The sequence below is a fragment of the Chionomys nivalis genome, chromosome 7 (assembly GCF_950005125.1).
Source record: "Chionomys nivalis chromosome 7, mChiNiv1.1, whole genome shotgun sequence".
NCBI classification, from domain to species: domain Eukaryota; kingdom Metazoa; phylum Chordata; class Mammalia; order Rodentia; family Cricetidae; genus Chionomys; species Chionomys nivalis.
Window position 1 is genome coordinate 53,386,514 of NC_080092.1, and position 18,363 is coordinate 53,404,876.

At 51.4% G+C, this 18,363-nt stretch overlaps 1 protein-coding gene across 2 annotated transcripts in view; it reads right to left on the reverse strand.

Annotated features, from left to right (window-relative positions):
* Pitpnm3 (PITPNM family member 3) overlaps positions 1–18,363 on the reverse strand; it is an 89,431-nt gene that overhangs the window by 6,627 nt on the left and 64,441 nt on the right. The window contains exons 7-18 of one of the 2 annotated variants that reach the window (XM_057773745.1): positions 16,112–16,328; positions 15,593–15,715; positions 15,043–15,224; positions 11,669–11,841; positions 10,021–10,191; positions 8,630–8,824; positions 7,689–7,837; positions 6,794–6,910; positions 4,993–5,109; positions 4,524–4,672; positions 4,163–4,312; positions 2,277–2,460 (exon numbers count right to left, since the gene is read on the reverse strand). In XM_057773745.1, the coding sequence (XP_057629728.1) occupies positions 2,277–2,460; positions 4,163–4,312; positions 4,524–4,672; positions 4,993–5,109; positions 6,794–6,910; positions 7,689–7,837; positions 8,630–8,824; positions 10,021–10,191; positions 11,669–11,841; positions 15,043–15,224; positions 15,593–15,715; positions 16,112–16,328 (1,927 nt within the window). The remainder of the gene's footprint in view (positions 1–2,276; positions 2,461–4,162; positions 4,313–4,523; positions 4,673–4,992; positions 5,110–6,793; positions 6,911–7,688; positions 7,838–8,629; positions 8,825–10,020; positions 10,192–11,668; positions 11,842–15,042; positions 15,225–15,592; positions 15,716–16,111; positions 16,329–18,363) is intronic. The other variant, XM_057773744.1, reaches the window with a different exon arrangement.

An 18,363-nucleotide genomic window follows, 5' to 3' on the forward strand; every position in this document is an offset into this window, starting at 1 on the left:
GCCACCACTACCCCAGATCCTGGAGATACATCTTGAACAACACAAATAAGCCCAATGCCACCTTGATCTCTCTTGGTCATGTAATAGGACAACTGAGAGTGCCGTGCCCATGAATCAACCATTCCCAAGTCCTGGCAATGCCAACTGTTCAGTCTTCTGGCTGTGTATGCCTTTCTCTCCATAGCATAGCTACTGTCTGACTGTCTGGATTCTAGCCTTCTTGCTGGGGTAACAGCATCCTAACTACCCTTCCTTCTTCACTTTGCCACTGTGTTTTCCAGTGAGTTTCCAGAAGGATCTTCCTACAACCCAAACTAGATGCTATCACAGCCCTAGTCCAAACTCCCCCATTGCTCCACGCTGCCCTCAGCAGAGAGCCCAAGATCTTGATCTGGTTTCCAGGATTCCTAAACCTAGCAAGTTTGGGTCCCTAGTGAGCTCTAGGATCTCAGTTCCCACCTGTTCTTGATCTGACCCTGTCTGCATTACCCCCACCCTGTATTGCCTCAGTTCTGAGAACAGCCCAGGCCATTTCTCACCCCTGCACCTTTGCATCTGGTGAAAGTTGTCAAAATCATAATGGAATCACTTGGGCCAACCCCATCAGAAACACCAAGTCAAGAGTTCATGAAGGAGGTATTCACACTCGTGATGGCCTGATAATAACTCTCTGTCTCTGTCTCTCTCTGTCTCTATCTCTCTCTCTCACACACACACACACACAATCTACCAGGACCACAACCTTACACAAAAGCGCAATGGCCAGATATGGTGACACACACCCCCTAATTCCAGCACTTGGGAGGCAGAGGCAGATGAATCTCTGTGAGTTTGTGGCCAGCCTGGTTACATTGGGATTCCCAGGCAAGCCAGGGTTACACAGGGTTATCTGATCTAAAAGTTTTAAGAGGTCACAGCAATCTCACACACGCATGATTTCTCCAAGAACATTCGCTCGGCAACTGTCCGTGCACGCTCAGACTGAGGTCACCATTGTTATTTCCTGTAACAGCCGAACAGTTATCGTCTTAGGACACATTTTGTCTTCCTCCTCCATCATTACCTTTTCAAATCCCCTTTGCCTCACCCTCTTCGAGAAGTTCCATAAACCAGCATGGCACATGCATCCTCCCACAGGGCTAGTCTCAAATGAAACTTGATTTCACGTCTGTCTTTATATTTCCCCAGGCCCAGCAAATGCCGTTTCATCGTCTACCTGACAACTCATACTCATAGGTCAAGACTAAGCCCAGAAGTTATTACCTACGAGAAACTGCTCAGCTTTCCCGGGCAAACCTAGGTCCTGTCTCCTCTGTTTGCCAATATTGCCCTTTTTCTGCCACACACCACTAATTGTCAATTTGCATGCCTTTCTTTCTCTAGATCAGAGATTGGCAGACTTTTTCTTTGAAAAGCCAAACAGTAAATATTTTAGGCTTTGAGCTCTGCCACAGCAACTCGACTCGGCTCTTTCACTGCATCGTAAAGGCAGCCACAGACAATACATAAACAGATGAGCTTGGCCCTGTGCCAATAAAACTTTATTTATGGACACTGAAATTTAAACTCGTATAATTTTCATTTGTCTACTCCTGCTTCTCATCTGCAAATCAGTCTCTGTATCTCCTCTCTCTCTCTCTCTCTCTCTCTCTCTCTCTCTCTCTCCCCTTCCCTCTCCCCCTCCCCACCACCCCACTTCTAATCCTACAGGGTGAGGATTTCATTGAGGGCTTTGCACAAAGATGTTCCAGTCTCCTCCCAGAGTTTCTGCTGCCTGAGCAGAAACTCAGAGTTTCTCTGAGCCTAGGAATTTGCCTTTTTTTTTTTTTTTAATGATTCCTAAGTGCAGCTGGAGAATCACAGCTCGAGGCGACAGAGTCAGGAAATCGGGCTAGAAACACCAGCACCCGGCAACTAGAAACACAACAAAGCCTGAAGTGCCTCAATAGGCACTGAGATATCTACTGCAGGAATAACCAGATGTAGAGACTGGAGTCAGGAGAAGATAAAGCATGAATATCTGTCAATGAAGATAACACCTGCCTCTTAGCTCTATTAAGATGGTCCCATGAGAGGACCGCACTCTACCAACAAAAAAACATGCCTCCCTTTCCTTCGCCAGCAGAGGATCCCGATGCCCAACCCCTTGGGCCTGAAAGGGGGAGGAGCTTGCAGAGGGTCCAGAATTAACTCCTCTCTGGCTAAAAAAGGCCAGCCTGCCACCTGGGGGCGCTCGCGTGGGTGAAGCCGCAGTCCCTCCCCGGTTCCACACTTACCTCCTGCATGAGGTTGCGAAGGAAGATGGCCTTCTGCCTCAGCGGGTCGTGCACCAGTCCGTCCGAGAAGAAGATCATGCCCTGTGGGAAGTTGTGCTGGGACAGCCACGACACCACCCGCTGCTTCTGCATGTCTGGCCGCCCGGTGATGTAAAGGATCATGTAGCCCAGGTCCTGCCAGTGCCTGGTGAGACGGCATTGCTGGGTCCAGCTCGGCCCCTGCAGGCCGCCCACTGCCCAAATACCTGTCCTGGCTGCTGCTGCCCTCTAGAGAAGGGATAGGTATTGGTAAAAGGGCTCTCAAGTCCTCGCTCCGGCTCCAGGTCGGTGAATAGTGTACTATTCCTCCAGATGGCCTATGAGAACTGGCCTGACCTGGTTCCCCACCTTTACCTCTCCTGCTTTGGCCTTCTCCACTATCAAAAAAAGCTTGCAGTACTCCCAGGCCAGGGGCTTTGTGCCCACCTTCAGTGACTGGTCCTTAGTTTCACCCCATCTTTCCCATGGGCCACAACAAAAGTCGTGGGTGACCACTTTCCCTCTTGTTCTCCCTCTCGGATCTGACCCTGTGTAACTTGGAACTAGTCTCTCTCGTGCGTATGTTTAGTTTCCCCATCTGCAAGACAGGGTTATTCATCCAAACGTTCCATGGGATTATTCCAAGGATAAAGGCATTGATCCCAAACCCGACTGGCATAGTCTACCTGGCAAAGTTGGTTTCATTATCATCCTTGACTGTTTCCTGGCAATTTCTATAAACCACAAACCCAAAGCCATTGCTCTTATTCCTGAAACCACGCCTGGATCCCATATTTAAAGACTTCCCTCTACTCTTGGACTGCACTCTGATGAGTAGAACCTCCCTGTCCACACAGGGCTGCTCTGCCTCCCCTGTACAAACCCTGTGCTCTTGGCTCAGGACCCTCTCCTAGACACCCTGCCTATCTACATCTTCATCCTTCAGGGTCCCAATTCTCATTTCCCGGGTAGAATCAGTTCTTTACTGTTTTCCATGGATGGCCCACGGTACAGATGGGCCCAGATCTGGGTAGGTATTATTACGACACTAGCCATCAGCCTGCTGCCATTGATTGGGCTTCCTAAATCCAGACAGTGGCCTGACCATCTGAAAGATGAGAAAATATGCAGTGTGGGTGTTACAATGATGCTGGGGGCTCCCAGAGCGACCCCCAGAGAGGCAGGGTCTGTGTCAGACTCATAGAAAGCAGGTTCTGACAGCCAGCAAGGTGTGGCAGCCCCGTGGTGAAGGAGGGTAGAGCCACAGAGGGAGAGAGCACAGCCCCCATGGGATAAACCAACCAATCCTCTCAGCGGGCTGTGCAGGACTTCTCCAACAGGGCCAGAAAGCAGCTGGAGAGAACTGTCTCTCCAGAGCCTCAAAGTCAGTCCAGCTTCTCTCCCTGAGCAAGGCAGGGCAATCCCTACCCCAGCTGCCCCAAACTCCCGGTGTCTCCCCATTCCTGTCCATCTTGGGGTCTAAGCTTCTATTGTCACCAATGACAATGGTTTCTTTTCCTCCGCTGGTCTCGGATTCTCCCACCAGCAGCAATCTTTACAGCAGAACCCAAGAGCCTGGAGTCTGGAGCTGACCTCAGGGAAAAGATGAAAGGATGCCCAGGAGAAGAGAAGAGGGGGGAGGAACAAATGAATGAGCTAAAGTCTACAAAAGGGACCGATCTCCCCAGAGATTCCCAGTGAATGGCTGCAGGAGGTAAAGCCAGAACTTGGCAGTGCCTAGGCCCAGAGACCTACAGAAGTCCTAGAGAAAGCTGGTTTGAGGTCAGGGGATAACTAATTAGCACTTCCTCCAAAGCTGCTGGTTCCTGCCCTGGGGAAACACCTTCCTTAGGGGAGGTGACACTCACCGAACAACATCCACTGCACCTGGCCGGACCTTGGGGTCGCTTCCCATGATAGACACACTAGCCGCAAAGGATCCATCAATACTGAACACAACACACTCCATGCCTCGGGGCAGCACTGTGAGGTAGCTCATCGCACAGGTCTGGTCACCCCTGAAAGGTATCAGCCTGAGGTCAGCCTACAGCTAAAATCAGTCAGTCTGGGGCCAGGTTCCTGGTGGTGCCTCCTGATACCATGGCTGGTAGCCTCTTCCATTTTCCTGTCTCCATGTAAACAGAAATAAACTCTGTCTTCCAGCCAAGCTTGGATGGGGGAGCCACCCAAAAGTCCATTATGAGATCCTCACACACACCCTGGTCCTACCTGACCACCATCTTTACAGGGTAGACACCAACCCCCAGGCGCCGGGGCCGCGGCACACTGTATGTGATCCTGCCACTGTTGTTGGTGATCTCTGTGTCCAGGTGGACCCAGCGGCCTGACGATGGCTCTGTCATCACTAGGATGTCCACCTGCAGTCAGTGAAGGAAGTGAGGGACTTGCTAAAAGCTGAAGGACTACATGCTTGACAGCCAAAACAACAGACACCTGGGCACAGTTTCCTGCCTGCCACATCCTCGAGTTTCCTATAACCCTCCCTCCATGTGGCAGCCACACTGGCTTCCCCACCTCCTTGGAGATACCAAGTTCCCCTAATCTTTCGTTGGTCTCCCAGGCCGGGAAAGGGCTCCCTGCTTCGTGTTCCAACACCGTTCTTCTATCACCCTTTCTGTCCGTGATACTATGAGCCATGTGACACAGGAGAGCCAAGAAGATGCTCAACCCTTGGTACCTTCTCTCCAGTCAGAGCCACCATGTCAAGAGGGCCATACATGAAGCGCCCCACCAGGACCTGGGGGCCATCTTCAGCCGCAATTACATCATTAGCACGGTGGTTCGCAGTGACATTCTGCAAGGACAGAAAGAAACGGCCGGGCTCAGCCTTTCTTGCTCACTCTTGCTTTATCATTAAAGAGTGATCCTTTCTTGCTCACTCTTGCTTTATCATTAAAGCCTTGAAAGGATGACTTCTGGGCCATGGCCCAGCTGAGTCAGGCATCCAGGAGCTGCCCGCACTAGGATTCCAGAAGCAGACTGAGCTACCAAAACTGCTTCTTAGGCTGCCCACCGAGGCAGACCCCATGCTCTTGAGTCTGCACACCTCCTGAGGTGACAACTGGCCTTTACAACCTGCGTTCATTTTTAGGTACCTGGGCTGGAAACTACCCAGTCACCTTTGGGTCTTTCTTGGCATAAAGAGTCATCTACCATGTCTACAATGGGGTAGCCACTGTGGAAAGCAGCACAGTGGTTCCTCAGGAGATTAAGTGTAGAAATACCACTCCTCATCTATACCCAAAATAATAAAAATATATGTCCACAAACTGCATATATATACATATATATGCATTTATGTGTGTGTATATGTATATGTGTATGTATGTATATATATATATATATATATATATGCCCACAAACTACATAGATGAGTATGTAAAGCAGTACTATTCAAAATAGCCAACAGGTAGAAACAACCCAAATGCCTATCAGCTGACAACTGGATGGACAGAATACATGGATACAGTAGAATAGTATCCAGTCAGGAAAAGGAGACAAGATGCTATGCATGACACAACATGAGTGAACCTTGAAAACATGCTAAGTGAAAGAAGGAAGATATAAACACACATGTGACTTCAGATACACGAAATGTCGAGAACAGGTGCAACTACAGAGACCAACACTGATGACTGCCTGGCTACTCCGGGAGGAGCCCAAGGCAGCAGGGAGGGAAAAGGGCTGCAGGGAAAGGGGTCTCCTGTATGAGGTGACAAAAAAGTTCTAAAACCGATTGTGGTTGGGTTTGCATGCAGCTGTGAATATATTATTTGACACTGGATTGTGTGACAGGTGAATTATATCACCTATGTGGTGTGTAATTTTGTGTATGTCCATGCACAAAAACATTGATGCCTGAAGCATTAGTCACTCTGCCTTCCAGGACTGCTTTTAGGATCCACGCTTGATGTTCTTTCTCACCAGAGCAATGCTGTGTTGGCATACCCTGGGATGACGTGCAGCTCCGAGACAGAGTAGCAGTGATGGCGGTTGACCGAGAGAATGCGTGAATGAATGCCTCCCAAACTCCTCTTTATCCCCCAGTACCCTACAGAAGAGCCCCATCTTTAGAGAAGTCTAGTGTGGTCTGTCCTGGCAATCCGCAGTCCTAGCCACCTTCATCCTGATGTGTAGGTACATCCTTCCTGTTGAGGCTAGGATCACCCCCATCCCTACTCAATGGCTGAGAGGCCTGGGGCACAGGCAAGATGATCTATGTCAAATCCATGTCTCCAGGAGCCTGGCATGGAGCAATCATTCCACAACCACCCTGCTTTTACCATCCCCAGAGCCCTGGACTTCCAGGTGGAGCCCGACCATGGGAGAAGAACTCACAGCTGCTCCCTCATGCAAGCACTCAGGCCAACAGGAATGGAGAAGAGCTCCACCAGGAAACCAAAGGTCTTATCTGGTACATGGTTGCCCAGACTCTCAAGGTCACCTATCCAATAAATACAACTGCAGCAAGCTCTTACCCGCAACTTGACCTGGGTCCGCTTGCGCAGCCACTTCTCCCGGGGGTTAGTGGGGCTCAGAGCCATGGGGTCCAGGCCAGTGCTCTCCTTCACACTTGCGCTCTCATAACGCATCACCTAGTCAAAAGCGAGGCGGGGCTTGGGAGCACGTCCTCAACCCTTCTGCCTCCCCGGACAGTAGCCAGCCAAGCCCTACTTCTGGCCATCCTATGACATCGCCTGGACCCTGCTGGGGCCCTGCGAGTTGTCTCCAGTCCTATCTGTCTGGACAGCTGGAACCAGAGAACTGTCCCCTTGGTAGCTCTGCTTTGGGGGCAGCCTCTGACATTCATGCCTGACTCTTAGAGCTTCCTAACTAGCATTCATTTGTTCTCTGCCTCCCCTCCTCTATTGTGGGTGACCTTTGCCTAAGGCCAGTTGGAGCCCTGACTCAGTCCTGTTCCTTCCTCGAGACCGTTGCTTCAGCAGCGCTCCCTTCTCTGATTTAGAGCTTTTCAGGTGGGCCATTCTCTTCAACATCTCAAAATGCCTACCACTGGTCATCTCACCTGAGCATGTCTTCTCATTGGAGACCCTCATGCCTTGTCCATAGCACCAAGTTCTCCATGAGACTCCAGCACTCCCTCACCTACCTCCTCTGCTCTGTCCTGTCCCCAGCACTCCACTGAAGCATTTCTCCAGCCTCAATGTTGACACATCAGCATGGCTTCCTCAGCAGGTTTCACTTAATTACCTACAGAGTTGGAGTTCTTCTCTGGCCTGTCACTTTCGCTTCAGAATCCCAGTGCTTTCTCAACACTGTCAGATAGAGGCCAGCTACTCCCTGGGACCCCGGGACCCTGGGATTCCCCCCAAAGAGGCCAACAGGCTGGGCCCAGTAAGGAAGCCACAGTACCTGTCTTAAGATGAAGGCAACCACATCGGTAGACTCCCAGTAGCTGGCGTGGAAGAGGTGGGGTAGGGCCACAGTGGGGAAGGCGGTGAGGACATCGGGGCAATACAGGGCATAGTCAATCCTCTTGGTTCCCCACCACTTGGCTGTGACTGTGGGGCCAAGAAGGAGATGAGGACAGAATGGCCAAAAGCCAGCAGGCACAGACTCAGTGGAGATGTGCCAACAAGCTTGGGGCCACAGCAGCTGCCCTGAAAGAGTTGGGGAGGGGAGTCCTGCCCTTTCACTAGCCCTTATAATCACCCTCCACTAAAACATGGGCTCCCAGCTGGTCACAAGGAAGAAGACCAGGCCCTCAGAGATGGCCATAGTTGAACCCCCTGGTGCAGCTCCATAGTAAGTTCCCAAGGGCTCTCTCCATAGTGAGGAATCAGTCTGTGCCTGCAGAGGTCAGGGCACAATGCATGATCAAGAGATCAGAGGCATGAATAAGGTCAAAGATCAAGGCTATGTTTGAGATCAAAAACTCAGTGGGCCTTGGTCAGAGGTCAAAGCTCCATTCAAAATCAGAACTCTGACTCAAAGGTTGGAAATGAGGCTTAGCTGTTAGTGTTGGGTTAGTATGTGGCTTGGGCTTAACACCCAGCGCTGAGTGTAGGGATGGAGGGAAGCATCGCCCTAGCTGGTACATCTGGGGCTCTAACCTAGGTCAGAGCTTAGTCTAGGAAAGCAGTGATGACTCAGTGGGAAACCAAATGGGTCCTCCCTCCACCACCCCACATGCCACCATCCCCAACCCTTTTCCCAAAGACAGGAATGTCCCCATGACTTCTTCCACAGTGCCTCCCAGCCCAAAATCCCACCCAATGAAGCGCTGCTGCAGACCCACCACCACCACCCAGGCCCCTCAAATGCAGGCTGGGCCCCAAAAGGACCTCACTCACTGCGGGAGGCTCCCATAGGTGCCAGGCTGTCTGAGGACTCCGAACTGTCGCTATGGGAGCTGCCTTCACTTAGCCTCCGTCCTGGCCGCTGGAATCTTGGGGCCTGAGGGGGCGAGGCAGAGGCATCCAGAAGTGGGGGGCTTCCCCGGGAGCTGCCCTCCAGGAATAGGGGACTGTGGGTGTGCAGGGCATCAGCTGGAGGGGGAATTGCAAGGTCAGGGCAAGAGACTAGAAATACAAAGCAGCTGGCTCAGGTCTAACAGGCCATTAGCACCCCTTCCCCCACCCCACCAGCATAGTACATTAACAGTTTCATCTTTTATTAAACTAGGAGTAATATAGACATGAGTGGGGATCGCAACATCACCCTATCTCCCCAAGGTTTCAGGGAAGCCTGGAAGCTGGGCCCTAAGGCCAAGCTGAGGTCATGATGTGAAGCCTATCAATGTCCTCTCTCATCAAATTCCTTCCTGACCCACAGAGGCATATGGCTGAGGTGAAAGTAGATGAAAATGACTCCAGTCTACAAGCTAGGGTCATGGGGGAAGAGACATCTGAGATTGGAGGATCCCCTTTTCAGAGGAAACATTTAAGGTAGCAGAAGGGAACTTTGGAGCCTTGCTTCATCATGGAAGTGCTAGACAAATATATCCCTTTGAGATGAAGAACAAGGAAGGGTAAGTTTTAACCCTGAAGTGAGTCCCAGGAATAGCATCCCCTCATTTCTGGCTCAAACCTTTGAAAAGGATTAGGCTGGAGTTTCTCAATGGCGATAGGGAGCTATGGAGCCAAGACTCTGATTGCCAAGTGCCTGACTGTCCATTCCAGGTCTGCCTTTGGCCATATCCTCAGTCACATACATACCCCCTTTGAACCTGGAAGCCACTGGTCCTTCTCCAAACCTTCCTGCCCTGCTCTTATTGCCCCTCCAATACCTCTCCATCTATCCAAACATACCCCTTCTCTAGGCCCTAGCCAAAGGCTACCTCTTCCATGAAGACTACCAGGATGGGACACTTTCTGATGTATCTTTGCAGGGTACAGGGTGGGCACTGGGAAACAGCACTGGGAATGTGCCTTTAACTTGCCCTTCAGAGTCAACAACCCCACCACTATCCCAACCTTAGCCATTGAAGCTCAAATGGGAGCCTGGCAGGGTGTGGGGTGATCAGAGCCCTGGCACCACAATGCCTGGCACAGAGCAGGTCCTTGGCATAAGCAGCTACTCTAGAGCATTGAAGCCAGCTGGCTTCCTGCCCTCTCCTCTAACAGCACAGCCCCGCTCCCATGAGCCACCCGACAGCTGACAACTTGAGAGGCCGAACCAGAAAGAACATTCCTAGAACCTACCAGCCTCCAACTCAGCACGGTGTCGCAGTCCCAGGACCTACCGAGCAGGAGAGACTGTCCGTCGCCCAGGGGGAACCTCTGGTAGCGAGGCACGCTGACAGGAGGCACCAGGTGGAACTTGGGCTCCAACAGTGGCTCAAGCCGTGAGGCAGAGGGATCCGCACAGTGGAAGAAGCTGTAGACCTGGCTACAGGCAGGCCGCATCTGGAAACCTGAGTGAGTGGGAGAAGACACATGCAGAAGCCCTTTCTAAAGGCTCTAAAGGGCTCCCTGGAGTGCGGCCTTGAGTAGCCTTATCTCCTGATCAAGAACCTCCCCTGGGTCCTTGTTACCAATCTTAGTTAGGGTTTCTATTGCTGTGATCAAACACCATAACTAAAATCAACTCGGGGAGGAAAGGGTTTAGTTCATCTTACAACTCTCGGGTCACACTCCATCACTGGGGGAAGTCAGGGCAGGAACTCAAGGCAGGAACCTGGAGGCAGGAACTGAAGCAAAAGCCATGGAGGAGCGCTGCTTACTGACTTACTCAACTTGCTTTCATATCTACCCCAGGACCACCCACCCAGGGGCAGGACCACCCTCAGTGAGCTGGACCCTTCCACATCAATCATTAGTTATAAAAACACCCCCACGGTCCTGCCTACAGGCCAATCTTCTCGAGACACCCTCTCAATTGTTGTTCCCTCCTCTCAGATGAATCTAGCCTAGGTCAGTTTCACAGAAAACTAGCCATACACTACTCAGAAACAAAATACCCAGTTTGGCATTGAAGGCCTTGTCAATCTGCTCCCCATAAGGGCACCATTGTGGGTACCCAGTACTGCCGCCCTGGTGGACATCTGTAAGCTTGCTGCTTTTCTTCCCCTGTGCTCAGTTGATTCTTCAGAATCCCAGGCCTTTGTTTTACTATTGTAACATTTCCTTTTAGTATTGACTGTATCCACACTGGAGTACTTCTTGCAGCCCCTCTCGCCACCACTCAGTCACTACCGGATATAGTCACTACCGGATATCCAAGGCCTTGGGTGCTCTCAGCATTAGGCGGAGCAGGTGAAGCACTTCTGCCCCTGGCCAGCAGGTGTCACCATAGAGGTCCTTGCCTCCCACCTGTCCTGGGTCAAGGGCTTTTGAGTCAGCTGCATTTAAGGGGTCCTAAGGCCCTCTGCAACACTGAGTGCCTCGCCTCAGTTCAGCCCCTCACTTCAGAGCCTCAGCAGAGAGCAATGAATAACAGCCTGCACTCCTGCCCTCAGACTCTCCTAAGGCCCAGGCTGGTCAAATGGCATCATAAGTCTGCCCTGTATGAGCTGGCAAGAGCTTTAGGCTTCAGATGCTCTGTGGGTAAAGGCACCAGTGCCGGTTTGGGTAGAAAGGTTCTGAGACCTAACTGACTGCAGGAAGTTTGCTGGGGACAGGGAGGGAGGGAGAAAGGATTTGCTGTGATAAGGAGAATGCTGTGTCCCATGTTCTCGTAGGACATGACAGAGAGGCAAGTAATCTAGGGACACAGGAAAGGGACAGTGAAGTCCATCAAGCTGCCTCACCTTTGCCCCACCCGGAGAAGCCGCCTGGCCTCTCCCTCAGCTTCCATCCTTTCTCTCCATCTACCCTGCCTCCATCACTCTGTCCACCCTCCCACTCCACCGGTTTGATCCCCTGAGCCATTGGCCTAATAACCATACCCACCATCTATCCCAGGCAGCACTGTCCTCCGCATGGCCAGGACGAGGCCCAGGGGTGAGCCAAAGAGGAAGAAGTCAGACACGTCAAAGTCAAAGCGACCCAGGCTGACCTCAGCGAGCTGGGGTGTGCCAGCTGCAGGAACCTCGGCCTCATCCTTCAGCACACTGGAGTGGATGCTGCCAGAGAGAGGAATGGCAGATCAGAAGAGGGCCAGGACCGTGGGCGTGTCCACTCTGCAGCACAGCTGCATTCTGAGGGCAGAGTGCCCGACCTTCTATCGCTGGAAGGGGACTCAGAACCAGAGATCACTGTTGGCATCATCCACACAGGCTGGAGACCCTCAGCATTAGCCACGCAGGCCTAGCCAACATTTGGCTGGAGCCGAGTTCAGCAAACGTTTTCTGCACAGGGCCAGGTGGTGAGTCTGAAAGACTTTGTGGGCCACCTGCTTCTACCGCCTGGATTTATTCTGCCATGTCAGACAGCCACAAGCCATGTTTAAGCAATCTGTGTAGCTGGGATCTGCCACAACTTTTCTTATGAAAGCTGGCTGAGCACCTGAATGACAGGCTGAACCTTCCATGGTGTTTGCTGACAGCCACCCTGAAAGCCCCTGCACTTGCCACAGGAGGAGCCCATCCTGGCCAGCATGGGGACCTGGTTGCTGCTGGCACTGCCAGCACCAAGGCTTCCACCATAACTCGTATTCCAGGTCACAGGCACACACAGATGCAAACAATCTGGCCTCCCCACTCCCCTGGACAGGTACCAGAGAGCAGGATCCCACGTTCTCATCCCAAGAGTCCGTCTAGGCTGTGTTTAGCCACAGATGCTGAGCTGGGCACTGAACATAAACAGAAGCCAAAGCTGCTTCTCTGGCCTTCCAACAAGCACCAGGGACAGTACTGGGGTTAAACCACGGCAGGGGGGAATGACATGATGTATCAGCCAACTTCTGAAAGCCAACCCATCTAAAACACTCAAGCTGGAGAAAAAATCTTTCAAAGTAACAGTTAAAAGGCTACAGGCAAGAGGTCCACCCTCAGAAGTGAGCCAGCCAGTAAACAGGGCACCCAGTCTTCTGCCTTCTACTGTCTCCGTCAATGATGATGAAGCTCAACTACGTATATTTCATGTACAGCCTGGTCCCTAAACACGTGCCAACTACTTAGTTACCATCTGTTCCTGCACCACAACCCAACAACCTGGCTGTGTTGGGCTCACTACTGAAAGTGGCCGATGTCTGGCACTCTCCTGATTTGAGCTTTCCTGGAGGCTGTTTCAAGGATGAACCAGAAATGTTGAGGTTTTCACTTTGCAACCCTCCTTTGCACATTACTGCGAGGCTGATCTGATAGAGGAGCCTTAACATTCAAAGCTTAACCCCACAGAACCTGCGGCCTCCTATTCCACCTCCTGGGATCTCCCTGCAGGAAGTACAGAAGTCCCCACTCATCCACAGGAACATATCCCAAGACCTCAGTGGCAAAGTGCCAAAACCATTACATGTGGTTCTTTTTCTTATACTTAAAGCACCTGGGATAAAGTTTAATTTACACAATAAGCAATTAAGAGAGCAATTAATAATAAAATGTAAAATTACAGCAATACACATAATAAAAGTTGTATCAGTGCCCCTTGCAAAATGCTGTGCTTTCACATTTCCTCTTAGACACCCAGCAGCTTCTCTTTGTCATATCTGAATTACCAGCATCCTTGTTTACTCTTACACTTTGGAACTATTAAAAAGGAAAGCAAGGGCATACATATGACCACAAGCACTGTGGTACCATGACAGTGGATCTAATACCTGAGACGGCCCAAGTGATCAACAGGTAAGTAGCACAGAGAGACAGGATACTCTGGACGAAGGAGTAAATGCAAGTAGGGCAGCATGAGACTTCACCATGCTGCTCTGTAGAGTGTACAACTTACAACTTAGAACTGATTTACTTCTGGAATTTTCTAGTTCATATTTTCAAACCATGGTTAGTCTTCACTGTAAGTCTAGCACATACATTAATGATTATGCACAAAGATCTCCAGCCTAGGGGCTAGAGAGATGGTTCAGTGGTCAAGAGCATTGTGCTCTTGCAGAGAACTGGATCCCAGCAGCCACCATCAGGTAGCTCACAACCACCTGTAACTCCAGATCCAGGGGATCCAGTGCTGTCTTCCAGCCTCTGCAGGTATTCGCACAGACATATGCAGGCACACATACGTAAGACAAACAAAGTCATCTTTTTTAAAATATGTCCAGTCCAGTGATTTTTATAAGTGCAAAGAACTGGAAAAACACAAAATATTCAGTTAGTGGGATTGAGGAAGTAGTTATTCACCCAAATTTATATTGCATTAACAATGTTTACCAGCTGGGCTGTGGTGGCACACGCCTTTAATCCCAGCACTCGGGAGGCAGAGGCAGGCAGATCTCTATGAGTTTGAGGCCAGCCTGGTCTACAAAGTGAGTTCCAGGACAGCCAGAGTAGTTACACAGAGAAAGCCTGTCTCAAAAGAGAGGGGGGAGGGAAGAAAAAAATCTTTACTGAGAGAGAGCGAGAATGAGAGAAAGAAGAAAAAGAATCTTTACCAAGTATTTTTAATCATATGAGGGAAAGGTCACAGTATACAAGGCTGTATTCTTTGTTTTTAAGTAAAACTACACATAAGTTATGTAAAAAATAATCACTCTTTTGATGATCCATGATACTTATAACTTGGGGAGCCAGTGAGAGAAGGTGGAGAGGATAGGAAAGGGGAGAACTAGAGAGAAACGGAGAGGAAAAATGCCCCACCCTGTACCGATTTGGTCCATGTTCAATGCTCAATTCTCTCAACCTGAATCAATGATCAGATGGTTCCTTTAGCTGCTCACCAACCATTTCTTCTAGAAAGTGAAAGGGTAGTTTATGAAGTTTGTCATGCCTAAGACATGGATGTGAGGAAGGACGAGCAGAATGCTGGCCCCAGATCTTTGGGACCTAGCGGAGTCATACTCCCTCCTCTGAGAACAAATATGAACCCCTGGGGTATCCCACCAAGTATACCCCTATCTGTGACCTCTCTAGATTCTCTAAGCTATACCAAGGGGCGGCTGGGCAACCCTGTCCTTTCACAGAAGAGGAAAACGAAGCCCAGAGAGGTGGAACAGATCATGTCCAGTATCTGCAGGTTTGAACAGAGTGGAGACAAATAGGAAATTCTGTGGTGTAGATGCAGAGCCAATGACAAGCGGTGACAAAATTTCTACTATCTATGGGCCCCTGTAGAGGGGTCTGGGATGACTGCCTGGTCACAGGCCCCCTTGGTGACTCTGACCAAGGCTCTTCCACTCACGGATGCTGTTAGCTGTGAAGGCAGCGGCCCAGGAAGGTTACCTTGAGAGGAAAGCGTGGTGCTGGGTGATGGCCTCACAGTCATAGGTGGAGGAGTCGCTCTGTTTCCGTGGCAATGGCCTTTTGGGCTCCTCATCCTCCACTCCACTGGATACATCGATGTTACTCTTGCTGAGACGCTTACTGCTGGCCAGATCACAGTCCTCCTCCACCACAGGGGTGTCCTTGAGCAGAAAGCGTAACGATCAAAGGGGCCCTGGGACCCTGCCTCCTCCCCTGGGCATAAATGAGCCCCGTCTTCCCATGTGGAAACTATGCTTCCAAACACCTCATGGTGATGAGGGGTGGGGGTGAAGGCACAGACCATCTCCTATGACAACCTAGAGAGACAAATACTAGTAGACCGCCTCTGGGCCTCTTTATTGGTCTGCGCTAAACATGTCCTAGCTATTTCCATATAACGCTTTGTATTATAGACACCACAGTCCCAACATGAAAACCCAGCACTGCATTCCCTGGGGAGCACCTGCTCCTCTGCTCCTATGAGAGACACCAGGGACATGCCCTCTCCCATCCCCCAGCCTGACCACACCTGGGTACTGCTGATGCTTCCCTTCCGGCTGCTGCTGCCAGGACTGTCCCCTGAGGGCCCCGCACTGTAGCAGATGGCATCGAAAGCCAGGAGGCCGCCCACACAGTCCCCGATGAGACACACCTGCAGAGGCACAGTTGGGCTGCAGGCTTGCCTGCCACAACCCTTTCACCCCGAATCCAGCCAGAACAGGGGTATGTTCCCACGAGAGAATAAGGAACTTGTCCTAAGGAGTTGCTTAGAGCCCAAATGGAGGGTAGGCTCATCCTGACAATCGATTTCCTTTGTGGTCAGCCTGAGGTGAGTGGTCAGGCCACGATTAGGAGTCAGACTAGCTAAGGGTCATCATGGACTCCAAATAAGGGCAGTTTTTCTGTCTGTAAAAGGAGAATACCAAACCCATCAAAAGGCTCCTCCAATCTCAGAGGTTACAGTTTTAGCCTGCCTTGATCCCGCAGCAGACCCCAGCCTCTCTTTTAGGCAGCAGTTGACACAGAGTGGAAGAAAGCAGGTTCTTACCTGCCCACTGAAGCCAATCCCATCAGAGGACTTGAGAAACTCTCCATAGATGTGGTTGGCTCGCTCGATGACAGTGGCAACAGCATTCTGGTACTGTGGAGAGGAGATGGCCAGCAGAGGAAGGGCAGCCAGGGGAACATGGTCCTGGCTGGCGCTGAGGCAGCCCTCGTCGTGGCTATAGGGGTTCAGGCTGCAGACACGGGGACCCAAAGTCAGCCTAGCCAGGACCAAGAAGTGGGTGACGTGGGACTGTGGGCTCTTTGGAAGAACATGCACGCCTCCTGGGCACTAGGTTCAGTTGCAGAAAAATTTTAAGGAGGGGATGGGGGGGGATGGGGATTCAAGACTGTGCTGATTCCATATATGCCAATCCATGCCAGTCTTGCTGTGTGGCACAGCCATGCTGTTTGGCAAGAACCTAAAAACACCCCAGTTCTGAAAGAACTTAGAGAATCAGTCAACACAGAACAGTGTGGGAAAACGGTATCATGGTAGACCTCCTAGAGGAGGAAGGGGCTGAATTAAACTCTCAAAAGAGGCTCTGGGGGAATCTGAGGAGGAACCAGTGAGAAGCTGAGACAATGGCCCTAGTGTGAAGGGGCTCCTAGCTGCCTGTATGACAGTATGTTCTGTATTCAAGGGACAGATCTTCTGCTTCAAGTTTCACAGAGAGGGTTGGGCGCCTGCCCTACAGAACTCCACTCCCAGAGGCCACTGCACCCCTCCATCTCCCTACTAGGAAGTTCCTCTCTCTCTGGGCAGCTCAGACCCACCCGTCTTCCCATCCCTACCTGGATTGCCTCTGTCCCCCAGCAGACCCAACCCTGATGATCTGTTGGCCTTGGCTTTTCAGAACAGACACAAAAGGAGTCTGAGAACTTCCTACCCAAGGCCAACAGCCTGTCCTTACCCCCACGTGCCTAGCGCCAGAGTGCCCAAAGCCTAGGGCAGATGGGGCTAAGAACCAGAAGAATCCAGGGCAGGGGACAGGACTCAGGCACCCTCAGCAGGTGGCAGGGTCCTAGCAGTGTACAAGGCAGGCCCCACCAACCATTTCTCATCTCCAACTAACGCAAATTAGAGGAAACAGGCCTCGATTGCAGCCGGAGAGGTTTTAATTAGCCGAGAAGGAGCTCCCTCCCAGCAGTGATTACCGGTGATTAATGGCCCCAGCAAGAGCTGCCTGGGGGAGAGGTAAGCTCCCTCCTGCTCTCCCCTCAAATGGCCTGGACATCCGTCTTCCTGGAGATAAGGATGACCCAGCTCAGGAGGTCAGCCATCCTGGGGGTGAGTCTTGAGATGGATTGTGGACCAGCAAGATTAACTCTGGGAATTCTGTGAGTGTGAGGGACCAGAGTCTGGCCACCCACTCAGCTGCTCCTAAATCCCACAACAGAAGAGTGCAGCAAGCCCTTGTCTAGGAAGCAGATTCCAAGGCTCCGCCCACTCAGCTGCTCCATGGGCGCCTGCACATCTTGCGTGTGACATGCGTCACATCAGATACGGGGGCAATTGGCATGGATCACCCCAGATACTGGGGCAATTGGCTAAGCTAAGAAGCAATAGGCCTAACCTGCTTCCTGACTTGTGTATCTAATGGAGATCCACCCGAGGGCATCCTGAAGCCTCTGAGCACCAGTCAGGAAGTGAGCAGGATGCTAAATGGTCCAGCCCCTGCTAGATCCTGAGCTACTAGAAGTGAAAAACAGGGCTCTTGGGCCCATCCCACACTGGAGCCCCTGGGCTCAGAGCCCCATCTGACTGAAGCTAAGCACATTGCTCCCCTTCTCTTGGGACTCTGAGTATGTTCCACACAAGGAAAAAAGCCTGGAGGAGGGGCTTGACGGAGGGGCTTTCCAAGGTCATGTGAGGGGCGGTGAGGCAGGGGTGCCAACAGCTCCCTTTTGACCCCACCTGCAGGAAAGTCTGGTCTCCCTGCTTCAGTCTCAATAATTTGCTCAGTGTCTAGGCCATGGGGGCTCTGCAGGTGCACAAAGGAAGAAAGCAGGTGTCCACCTGGCTCCAGGTACCAACCTTCAGCTACTTCAACAGTGACACGCAGGGCTCTAGAGCACTGGAGCCCTCAAATCCTAGCATGGTGGGTAGAATTTCCCCTTAGGACCCAGTTCCCATAGAGCCCCTGGTCTCTGAGTCTGCCCCTCACTGCTTCCTGGGTCCACAATGGGAGGGACATACCAGCACTTGTAAGAAGTAGCCTAGTGTTCAGCCTGTGCTTCTGCCATACCGTCCTT